Here is a 12,193-nt window from a genome sequence, read left to right on the forward strand (position 1 = left end):
TCTATTTCATTTTTGATGGTGTGGTTTATAGAGAAAAATGGTATTGATTTTTGTATATTAATTTTGTGTCCATATTTCAATCATTCTCGTGTTTCTCTTCTGTTGCCTAAAAACATAATTGTATCACTTAGATATCATAATTTTGAATGCACCATCCCACTTTTTACTTCATTTCCCTCCCCTTACTTATGTCTAGGCATACAAAATTGTAGTAGATAAATGTGGTAGCACTGGCAAGCAGGTTGTGTTCCTGACTAGTAGAAAAGTGCCTAATTTTTACAAGTAAACATGGTACTAGCTTTTAGCTTATTATCTGCACGTAGATATGTGTTGTATGCATGTGAATAATTTCTTAAAATATCATAAGAAAATGTTCTTTTACTTTATAAATAGGTCCTTTTGAAATCATAGGTTCTGAGTTAAAAAAATTTTCAGCTCTATAGATCTGATTGTTTTTCTCTTGAATATAATAATTTATATTAATAGATTCCCTTAAATGGAAACATCTTTAATTGTGACAGAAAATATATTTCAGGACAGGTGCAATGGCTCATGCCTGTAATCCTAGTACTTTGGGAGGCTGAGGCAGGTGGATCACTTGAGGTCAGAATCACTTGAGGTCAGCCTGGCCAACATGGCGAAACCCTATCTCTACCAAAAATGCAAAAACTTAGCCAGGCGTGGTGGTGTACACCTGTAATCCCAGCTGCTTGGGAGGCTGAGGCATGAGAATCACTTAAACCCGGGAGGTGGAGGTTGCAGTGAGCCAAGATCGTGTCACTGCACTCCAGCCTGGGCAACAAAGCAAGGCTTCATCACCAAAAAATATATATCTATATCTATATCTATATCTATACACACACATACATGTATATCTTTATATACCTATATCTTTATATATATAGCTGTTTTTATATATATGTATTTTTTGCTCAATTCTTCTCCAATTAGTCTGTGGAGTTCAATGGAAATCCCCAATAGGATTTCTTCCTAGAACTAGATAAACTAATTCTAAAATTCAAATGGAAGCCCAGAGATCCCAAAGTAGCTGAAAAATTTTTGAAAAACTAAGAATAATGTGTGTGCATAAAGAAGCGGTGAAATCATTGCCCATATAAAGTAATTGTAATTAAACCAATGTAAAACACACACACACAAATACGGTACTGATATAAATGTAGACAAATAGATTAAATAAAAAGTAAAAGCCTAGAAACCATCATGTATGTATACAGTAAAGGTGGCATCACAAAGGAAAGATCTACTTAATAAACGGTGTTGGAACAACTGGTCTTCTACATGCAAAGATAATTCTACTAATAGAATTATCAGTAACTTCCTACCTATCTCAAACCAATTACAATATTATAATCCAGTTGGATTAAAGACTACATACGGAAAACAAAGCTTTGAAGAGAGATTATGATCTAATATTAATTAGGAAAGATATCTTAGAAAAGATCAACATTGGCAACTCATGAAAAAAGACTACAAAATATTAATAGTTGCATATTTTGACTGAATTCTATTATGTGTACATATTTATCATACACTAAATGTAACTATCCAAACTTCAGTGTCTATACAACAAAAAATAACATAAAAGTGACAGATTGGGAGAAGGTAGCTGCATAAATCCTGAGTCCTAATACTGAAACAGACATTCTTAAAATATTCTAATTTCAAATACAGAAAAAACTATTATTACAAAATAGACAAACAATACGAACGGGTAATTGGCTTTTGTATTTCTTCACTCATAATGAGCCTCCATCTGTACAGTATTGTAGAGTGTGGGCCCTAGAGTCAGACTGTATGGATTTGAATCCTGGGTTTATGACACATTGATGCATGATGTTACGTAAGCTTCTTAACCTCTGGGCTTCATTTCCCTTATCTTAAAAAATTTAAATAATATGTACTTCATAGATTTCTGATAATAATTACATGAAATAAGCTATGTAAAGCACAATACACCTGGCACATAGTAAGAACTCAATAAAGCTGTAACAGTTGGTTCTCCATATCTGTGGGTTCAATATCCATGGATTCAACCAATGGCAGACCAAAAATATTTGAGAAAAAAATAACAATGCCTATCATTTATGGGGTACTTGTTACATGTATTTAACCCTCCCAACATTCCTATGGGATAAATACCATTATTATCCCCATTTACAGACTTACAGATGATACAACTGAGTCACGAAAAGATGAAGAAACTTGTCCACAGTCATGCACTTCGTAAGTCACTGAGCCAAGATTTAAACTCAAGCCTGTCTAGGGCCAGAGAGGTTTGTCTAGGGCCACTGCGCCAACAGAAGTAACTGGATGAGCCATATGATCATATGGTCAAAAGAAGTATGTGTGTATGCTTCATGATGTGAAAGACATAAGCTGAGTAAAAAGAGGCAGTTAAGCAGAAAACATTCAAAATATAGGTGTGTGAGTGACTTCAGAGGTGGAAACAAAAAGAATCAAGAGCAGAGAATACGTAATTTTGTAAGATGAGGATGAAGACTGTATCTTCTGAGACCATAAAAAAGATGTGAAAAGCTATGGATATCAGAACTATAAGACTTTGCCATAGAATATTAGTATAATTTAGCTCAACTTGGATTAAAAACTCAATTGAAGAAAATATATACGTAGGACCATTTGAAAGATATGTGTTCCACTTACTCCTCCAGGTAATTTAAATTTTTGAACTTTGGCCAAGACTGATTTTTAAAAGCTAAGCTAAAAATTGTAAGAATTAAGGAATAACAGTCGTCCCTAGGAAACCAGGGAGAATTGGTTCCAGGACCCCCCATGGATACCAAAACCCACAGATGCTCAAGTCCCTTATATAAAATGGTGTAGGATTTGTACATAACCAATGTATATCCTCCCGTGCTCTTTAAATTATCCCTAGATTACTTATAAAACCTAATATAATGTGATTTCTATGTAAATAGTTGTTACACTATATTGTTTAGAAAATGACAAGAAAAACGTCTGTACATGTTCAGTACAGATACAATGACCCATTTTTTTTCAAGTATTTTTGATTTGCAGTTGGTTGAATCTATGGATGCAGAATCTACAGATACAGAAGTCCAACTGTATTTTAGAGTTTCTTTTTGACCAAGGTGCCAATTAAAAGCCTTTTACTTAAATAATTGTAAGTTTTTCCTCATAAACGGTGCAACTTATGGACTTAGGGAATAAACTTAAGTGTCCCAGTTTGCTTTGACTCTCCAGATCATATTTAAATTTGAACTCAACTTTAATAATTCTGTATGTACCTGCTTCTGCATAGCCGTATCTCAAATTTCCCCAGGTTCTAATTTTCTATCTGTATTTTTTCTCACTTTGATTTTCATCAATTCATTTTTTCCAACATATTGGTAGGTTACAATAACCCACAGTAACTGCACTGCAAAATAATGCAGGAAACAAATAAATGCTTAAGACGTACAAGAGGCCTGGTTGTATCCTCTTCTTCCTCGGAAAGGGCAGACTCCTGAGAACACCAAGCTGAGGGAAGAGAAACGAAACAGATTTGCTTCAAAGTTTCAGACAAAGGAATATAGAAATCTTCAGTAGCAGGTGGCTATAAGACCTGGGATTTATGGAGGGCTAAGTATGCAGTTCCCAATGAATCTACTGGCAATATTTTATCTCCCTAGAATCTTGCTGTTTTATTTCTAACAGGAAGTTTATCTTAAGTACATAATAATAGATACCCCAAAAATTTAAAGATTGGGATGATCTTTAAAATGTTTTTTTTTTTCGTTTTTTTTTTTTGAAATGGAGTCTCACTCTGCTGTCCAGGCTGGAGTGCAGTGGCCTGATCCCCACTTACTGCAACCTCTGCCTCCCAGGTTCAAGCAATTCTCCTGCCTCAGCCTCCGGGGTAGCTGGGATTATAGGCATCCACCACCACGCCTGGCTAACTTTTTTGTATTTTTAGTAGAGAAGGGGTTTCACCATGTTGGCCAGGCTGGTTTCGAACTCCTGACCTCAAGTGATCCATTTGCCTCGGCCTCCCAAAGTGCTAGGATTACAGGCATGAGCCACCGCACCTGGCCTAAAATGTTATTTTTTAACCATAAAGAATTTAGGGCCAGGCACAGTGGCTCACGCCTGTAATCCCAGCACTTTGGGAGGCCAAGGCGGGTGGATCACGAGGTCAGGAGTTCGAGACCAGCTTGGCCAATATGGCAAAACCCCGTCTCTACTAAAAATACAAAAATTCACCAGGCACGGTGACGCGTGCCTGTAGTCCCAGCTACTTGGGAGGCTGAGGCAGGAGAACTGCTTGAACCCAGGAAGCACAGGTTGCAGTGAGCCGAGATCACACCACTGCACTCCAGCCTGGGCAACAGAGCAAGACTCTATCTCCCCACAAAAAAAAAGAATTTAGAAAAAAACCTTCATCAGAGACTGGCTATAGGTAATGTGGAACATTCATATGATAGAATGCAATACAGTCATGATTCTAAAGACATTTTTAAAAAACTTGATTTATTTTTTACCCTAAAAAATTCAGGGCCTTTTGTTTAAAAATAAAAGCCTGAATACCTGCATTTATTAGTACTTCCACTCTCTCCCAAACCAATCATAATGTTAATAAAGGAAAAAAGGAGGCTAAAACTCATAAGGACAAGGAATATAGAAGATTTCCACAGATAAGAGCTGTCAACAAAATGTGGGAAGCTAGAGAGCAGACAAATGAGTTGTATCTAACTTAACCAGAGAAAGCTGAAGCTTAAGTGAAGGTGGAAGGAGGGTGGGGAAGCCATAACAGGACCCTAGAAAGGTTCAGGAATGGAGCTACTCATTAATTCTGTGGACTAGAGTTTGGGAGTAGGGATGAAAAACATAAAACCGAATGTAAGATGTCATAAAAAGATGTTAAAACCACCTGATGTTTTCTTTCACCCAACATGGCATAGTCACATTTCCCTCACATTGGCAACAGAAAAAAATTAAAGATTCTTTCTCTAGATATACTGAATACAAGCTCTGGATTTCAGGCCTACCAGATGCAGATAAAGGTGGGGTTGAAGCGATGCAGAGAGAAAAGAATTAAAGTTCTCATATTGCAAGATGAGGTGCCCAACATGCTCACTTCTTTCGTTTGTCTCCCAAAAAGCAGGAGTTCTGGCTTGTACTTCTCAAGCAAAATCTAGGACTTCTTGCTGGGGAAACTGACTAGCCCAAAAGAAAATGCTTACAGATCCTGACATCTGGTCAACCTTCAACCTCCAAAAAATAATACCATATTAGAAAGAAGGGCAAGGAGAAGAGTGTGTTGGGGTGGAGGTAAAACGGAAGGGGTTAGGTGGTGAAAGAGAGCTAAATCCTTAACTTCATTATCAAAAATCAACAGGAAATATCTAAAACTGAGAAATCAAGCATTAGCAGTATAAGAATGTTATTTAGAAAAAAGGAGGTGAATACCAGAATATTGAGACAAAAATATTCAAAGTGGTTGCCTTTCAGGAATGGGTACAGGGAACGAAGATGGCTGGAACAGGAAGCTTTTGTTTATGTAATAGTACAGCATTTAAAGATATACTTAAATATACTCTTTAAGAAATAAAAATTGCATTTCAAAATTTATTTTAAAAAATCAAATAGTCAAATGAATATGATTAAAAACAAATGTCTCCCCTGCACAGTCAATTAACACATGTGACCTTTCTCAGTAGGAGTAATAAATTTCTTTTCACTGTCCCCAAATGTAGAGCCTTTCTATCCTAAGCTCCACCTATGAGCCACCTCACCTTTCCTTTCCATCATGTGGCTCAAACGCTCCATTGTCACACAGCTATTGCTGATCACTGAAGATTAAGATGTCATTCAGACCCTGCCTGCTCTGGGCAGAAGGGTCAAGACAAGCTCCAGCAACTCCAGGGTCCACTCTCTTTCAGGACTCTCCAGCCTCTAAGGCAGGTCTCAGGTCAGGTCTCCTTCCATGATAGACACCTGTTCCTCAGACTTCTATTTGCACTGCAGATGTGTTTTATCCTTGTGGAGCCAGGACCTGTGGATTAGGATATAAATCTAATTTACCTGGTGCCTTCTCATTGGCTCCCTGTGATAACCAGCTTCCAAGATGGCCCCCAGTGATCACCATCTTCTGGTATTCATGCCTTTGTAGATCCCTCCCACCCTGAGTACCTTTGACCTGCATAACCAATAGGATACTGCAGAAATGATGGTGTGTGACTTCTAAGGTTAGGTTATAAAAGACATTAGGGCCTCTGTCTTGCACATTGGGATCATGGACGTCGAGGGAAGCCAGCTGCCATACCATGACAACACTCAACCAGCCCTAGGGAGAGGCCTCCTGTTGACAGCTAACACTAACTTGGAAGCCAGCTATCTTGGAAGTGAATCCTCCAGCCCCAGCCCAGCCTTCTGATGACTGCAGCCCTGCTCACATCTTGACTGCAACTTCATGAGATACCCAAGCCAAAATACCCAGTGAAGACACTTCCCACAGAAACTGTGAGATAATGTTTATTGTTGTTTAAGCCACTAGTTTTTGAGGTAATTTATTATACACTAATAGATAATACAGCCTCAAACACTAATCTTCCTTATTTGTAATTCATACACTCTGGACACACTGACCAGAGGTGTAAACCAAGTGATGTTTACCTATCTGTTCTTCAGATATCTTCTGTGTGTCTAAAGTTGTATGCTCGATGAGGTGACAGATATAAACCTGAGTCAAAAAACACCCAGATTTGTAGCAACCCCAAATTTGGCATAAAAGAGAGTTTCATTCAAAGATCAGCTATTCCATTCCATTTCTGTATTATCTTGACGACTGAGTTAAGGCAGAATTGCAATTTAGAATTCCAAGACTCTTCAACTGAAATGACAATTATACTCATGTCACAATAATATTGGATGAATATATGAAATGACTATTAAGATATATGAATTTAGCAGCTGCTATGAGTCTTTATTAGGCAAAGGGTAAAAAAAAATATATGTAACAAAATAGACTAATTTTTGCCCTGTATGATAGAACAAATAAAACAGAAAACATTCAGTTATAATAAGTTTTGAGAAGTGCTATGCTTGAGATATCCTCCTAATACCCCTCACACGCTCACTTTTTTTTTCATGACAGTGATCACTTTCTTTCTTTTTTTTTTTTGGATGGAGTTTCGCTCTTGTTGCCCAGGCTGAAGTGCAATGGCACAATCTCAGTTCACTGCAACCTCCGCCTCCTGGGTTCAAGTGATTCTCCTGCCTCAGCCTCCTGAGTAGCTGGGATTACAGGCATGCGCCACCAAGCCCGGCTAATTTTGTATTTTTAGTAGAGATGGGATTTCTCCATGTTGGTCAGCCTGGTCTTGAACTCCTGACCTCAGGTGATCTGCCGGCCTCGGCCTCTCAAAGTGCTGGGATTACAGGCATGAGCCACCATGCTTGGCCGACAGTGATCACTTTCTAACAAACTATTAATATATACAGTCATGCATCACTTTGCAACAGAGATATGCTCTGAGAAATGTGTCATTAGGCAATTTCATCATTGTGCAAATATAAGTGTACTTACACAAATGTGGATGGTATAGCCTACTACCCACCTATGCTATATGGTATAGCCTATTGCTCCTAGGCTACAAACCTGTATGGCATGTTACTGTACTGAATACTGTAGACAACTGCAATACGAAGGTAAGTGTTTATATATCTAAACATACCTAAACACAGGAGAGAAATGGTAAAAATACAGCATAAAAGATAAAAAATGGTACACTGGTAAAGGGCACTTACCATGAATGAAACTTGCAGAACTGGAAGTTGCTGTGAGTGAGTGAGTGGTGAGTGAATGCAAAGGCCTAGGACACTACTGTACACTACTGTAGACTTCATAAACACTGTACACTTAGGCTACACTAAATTTACAAAATTTTTATTTCTTCAAATTGTTGAATTAGCCTTAGCTTACTATAACTTTGTTACTTTATAAGCTTTTCATTTTTTTCTTTTTTGAGATGGAGTCTCACTCCGTCACCCAGGCTGGAGTAATGGCACCATCTTGGCTAACTGCAACCTAAGCCTCCTGGGTTCAAGTGATTCTCCTGCCTCAGCCTCCCAAGTAGCTGGGATTACAGGCGTCTGCCACCACGCCCGGCTAATTTTTGTATTTTTAGTAGAGACGGGGTTTCACCATGTTGGTCAGCCGGGTCTCTAACTCTTGACCTCCTGTAATCCACCCGCCTCGGCCTCCCGAAGTGCTGGGATTATAGGGGTGAGCCACTGCGTCCAGCCAGCTTTTCAATTTTTTAAAACTTTTTGACTCTTGTAGTAGCACATAGCTTAAAATGCATTGTATAGCTGTACAAAAATATTTTCTTTCTTTATATCCTTATTCTATAAGCTATCTTCTTAAAAATTTTTTTTTAACTTTTTAAACTTTCTTGTTAAAAATTAAGACACAAACATCCATTAGCCTAGGCCTACACAGTGTCCAGGATCATTAGTACTGTCTTTCACCTCCACATCTGGCCCCACTGGAAGATCTTCAGGGACAATAACACACACAGAGCTATCACATTCTATGACAACAATGCCTTCTTCTGGAATACCTCCTGAAGGACCTGAGGCTGTTTTACAGTTAACTTTGTTTAAATAAATAGGCATATGCTCCAAAGTAACGATAAAAAGTATAGTATAGTAGGCACATGAACCAGTAACATATTTATTATCATTACCAAGTATTATGTACTGTACATAATTTTATGTTATACTTTTATATGACTGGCAGCAGAGTAGGTTTGTTTACAGCAGCATCACTGCAAACACGAGTAATGGTATTGTGCTACAGTGTTATATTCGCTAGAAAGTCACTAGGTGACAGGAATTTTTCAGCTCCATTATAATCTTACAGCAGGGGTCCTCAACCCCTGGGCCACGTACCGGTACTGGTACCGTACTGGTACCGTACTGGTTCCTGGTTAGGAACCAGGCCACACAGCAGGAAGTGAGCAGCAGGTGAGCAAGCATTACCGCCTGAGCTCCACCTTCTGTCAGATCAGTGGTGGCATCACAGCCTTACAGGAGTGTGAACCCTCTTTTGAACTGTGCATGCGAGGGATATAGGTTGCTTGTTCCTTATAGGAATCTAATGCCTGATGATTTGAGGGACAACAGTTTCATCCTGAAACCATAACCCTCCCATCCCCCAGACCCTGGAAAAATTGTCTTCCACAAAACCAGTCCCTGGTGCCAAAAAGGCTGGGGACCACTGTCTTACAGGACCACTGTCGTATATGTATATAGTCCATACATATATGGCACATGACTATAATTTAGTTATGTATACTGTCCACCCACCCCCCTCAACATAAACTCCGTGAAAACAAGGACTTATTTTTGTCTGTTTTTGATATTCATAGTAGGTGCTCAAAAATATGCTGATAAAATGGTTCAGTCATTATCAAAAACACTATGACAATCAAAGATTAAAAACAGACATTACCACATGTATATATAAAAAACTGAAAGCAGGGACTCAGATAGTTGTATACCCATCTTTGTAGCGGTGTCGCTTGCAATTGCCAAAAGGTAGAAGCAGACCAAGTGTCCAATGATGAATAAGTTGATAAAATATTTATCCATATGTGACATACTTATCATTCAGCCTTAAAAAAGGAGGAAATTCCAATACATGCTAACATGGATGAATCTTGAGGACATTATGCTAAGTTAAATCAGGGTCACAAAAGGACAAACAATATATGATTCTGCTTATATGAAGTATTTAGAATAGTCAAATTCAGAGACAGAAAGTAGAATGGTAGATGCCATAGGCCGGGGGAAAGAGGGAGTACAGAGTTATTGTTTGATAGGTACTGGGTTTCTGTTTTGCAAGAAGAAGAGTTCTCTGGATGGATGGTGGTGATGGTACCATAACAATGTGAATGTACTTTATGCCACTGAACTGTACACTTATATATGGTTTAGATGGTAAATTCTATGCTGTGTATTTTACCACAATTAAATATACATGTATGTATACAGCTGGTCCTCCTTATCCACGGGTTCTGCATCCTCAGATTCAAACAGCCTCAGATAAAAAATATAGTTAGGCCTACTATAGTTGTGTCTGTACTGAACACGTACAGTACAGATTTTTTTCTCATTATTCCCTAAACAATAAAGTGTAACAATGATTTACATAGCATTTACATTGTATTAGGTATTACAAATAATCTAGAGATTATTTAATGTATACAGAAGGATGTAGGGACTTGAACATCTGTGGATTCTGGTATCCATGGGGGGTCTTGAAACCAACCCCTCCTGGATACGAACTGTATATAGAATAAATGAGCTACTACTAATAATTTGGGGATTTAAAACTAGAAGAGAATAGGCTGGGCGCGGTGGCTCACGCCTGTAATCCCAGCACTTTGGGAGGCTGAGGTGGAAAAATCACACAGTCAGGAGATCTACCACAGTGGCTAACATGGTGAAACCCTGTCTCTACTAAAAGTACAAAAAATCAGCCGGGCGTGGTGGCGCGTCTGTAGTCCCAGCTACTCAGGAGGCTGAGGCAGGAGAATCGCTTGAACTCGGGAGGCAGAGTTTGCAGTGAGCTGAGACCGTGCCACTGCACTCCAGCCTGGGCGACAGAGCAAGACTCCATCTCAAAAAAACAAAACAAAACAACAACAACAAAAACTAGAAGAAAATAATATATCAGACAAGAATAACACAGAAATTGGCGGATATTTTGGAGTTCAAGTATTTTAAAGTTTTAAGGTTGAGTTTTGTTAAGCATGCATATTAAAAATAAAAGGATAATAGCAGAAACCAAACTAGGGGAGAAAAAGGGATAAGGTGAATTTGCACAATAAAAAAAGATATATGTGCAACTATTATATGTCAGTCAAAAATGTTTAAGGCACAATAGAAAATAAAACATTTTTTATGAACAATCATGATAAGTGCCACTGAATTATACTCACCTATTAAAATAACAGTCAAACAAGATAAACGGATGTAAGCCCAGCAATATGCTCTTTACAAGACACAGATCTGAAACATAAAGACACAAGGGGGTTAGAAAATGAAATTCTTAAGAAATACAATAAAACTTGAAAAGCAATATTATCAGATAAAAGAGAACTCGGACTAAAAGGCATTCACCAGGATAAAGAGGTATGTTTCTTAAGGTGGTACACTGGAATTTTAGTCCAATTCCTCACACCCTCTAATAGATTATTATTCATACTCTTTGCCAGGTAACTTTGCTCTCCAACTGTGGGCATAATTGATTTTAGGCTTAGCCATGTGACTTGCTCTGGTTGAGGTAATCTCTCTTGTGTTCTGGTGACCCATCAGGAGCAGAGCATGCCCTGGCAACAAATGTCCTTTTGGCCTGAGACCCTGAAAGAACATATGCGGAGCAGATCTTAACTCGTCATGCAGCCTATCCACTCAGCCAAGCCCCACCTAGATCAGCTGAATACAGTCAGTGCGCAAGCCTGTGAACAGGAGAATAAGGACTTGCTGTTGTATGGCATTGAGTTCAGGGGTGGTTTTTAGACATAATTATCATCATGGCAATAGCTAACTAATATACATAAAAGCAGCAAGTCATAAGACAACAATGAACCTGAAAAGTTCACCAAGGAATAATGGAAAACTACAAAGGGCCAAGGGCTACTAGGGTAAAAAAAACAGCAAAGGAGAGTACAGAGGAGTGGCCAACAAGGAGGGAGGATCAGTAGAAAATAAGTGTTTTTCAAGCCGTAAGCAACTATGCCAAATGCTACAGAAAAGCCAGCTCAAGACAAGAACTACTAGACATATTACAATCACGCACACTTCGCCACGTTCACACTCACTACAGCCTTAATCACAATCACACACATATCACACATTTCATCATAATCACGCGCAACCAAACATCACAATCGCCCCATCAGATTATTCGTGCCGTCACACTCACACACACAACCACACACCCACACTAACTCCCATCACAGTTTTTTGTCCCATCAACTGCAACCACTCACCATTAGCGTACTCTGAGCACTCCCCACTGCCGCTACTCGGGACACTCTGGGCCTTAGAGGATCCGTGTCCCGTCAACCACGAGTCCCTTGCTCGTCCCCTGCTGCGGGGACTCGGCAGCGTCACCTGCCGGAAACACCCGAATGTTCATCCC

General features: G+C 38.9%; 1 protein-coding gene across 3 annotated transcripts in view; it reads right to left on the reverse strand.

The window, feature by feature from the left end:
* ZNF568 (zinc finger protein 568) overlaps window positions 1-12,167 on the reverse strand; it is an 89,050-nt gene extending 76,883 nt beyond the window's left edge. For 2 of the 3 annotated variants that reach the window (XM_055250891.2, XM_063621260.1), the window contains exons 1-4: window positions 12,042-12,167; window positions 10,989-11,058; window positions 5,775-6,034; window positions 3,461-3,519 (exon numbers count right to left, since the gene is read on the reverse strand). In XM_055250891.2, coding sequence (XP_055106866.2) covers window positions 3,461-3,519; window positions 5,775-5,808 — 93 coding nt within the window. In that variant the 5' untranslated portion in view covers window positions 5,809-6,034; window positions 10,989-11,058; window positions 12,042-12,167. The remainder of the gene's footprint in view (window positions 1-3,460; window positions 3,520-5,774; window positions 6,035-10,988; window positions 11,059-12,041) is intronic. The other variant, XM_055249670.2, reaches the window with a different exon arrangement.
* Between the last annotated feature and the right edge of the window lie 26 nt (window positions 12,168-12,193).

This window comes from Symphalangus syndactylus, chromosome 17 (genome assembly GCF_028878055.3).
Source record: "Symphalangus syndactylus isolate Jambi chromosome 17, NHGRI_mSymSyn1-v2.1_pri, whole genome shotgun sequence".
Classification (NCBI taxonomy): domain Eukaryota; kingdom Metazoa; phylum Chordata; class Mammalia; order Primates; family Hylobatidae; genus Symphalangus; species Symphalangus syndactylus.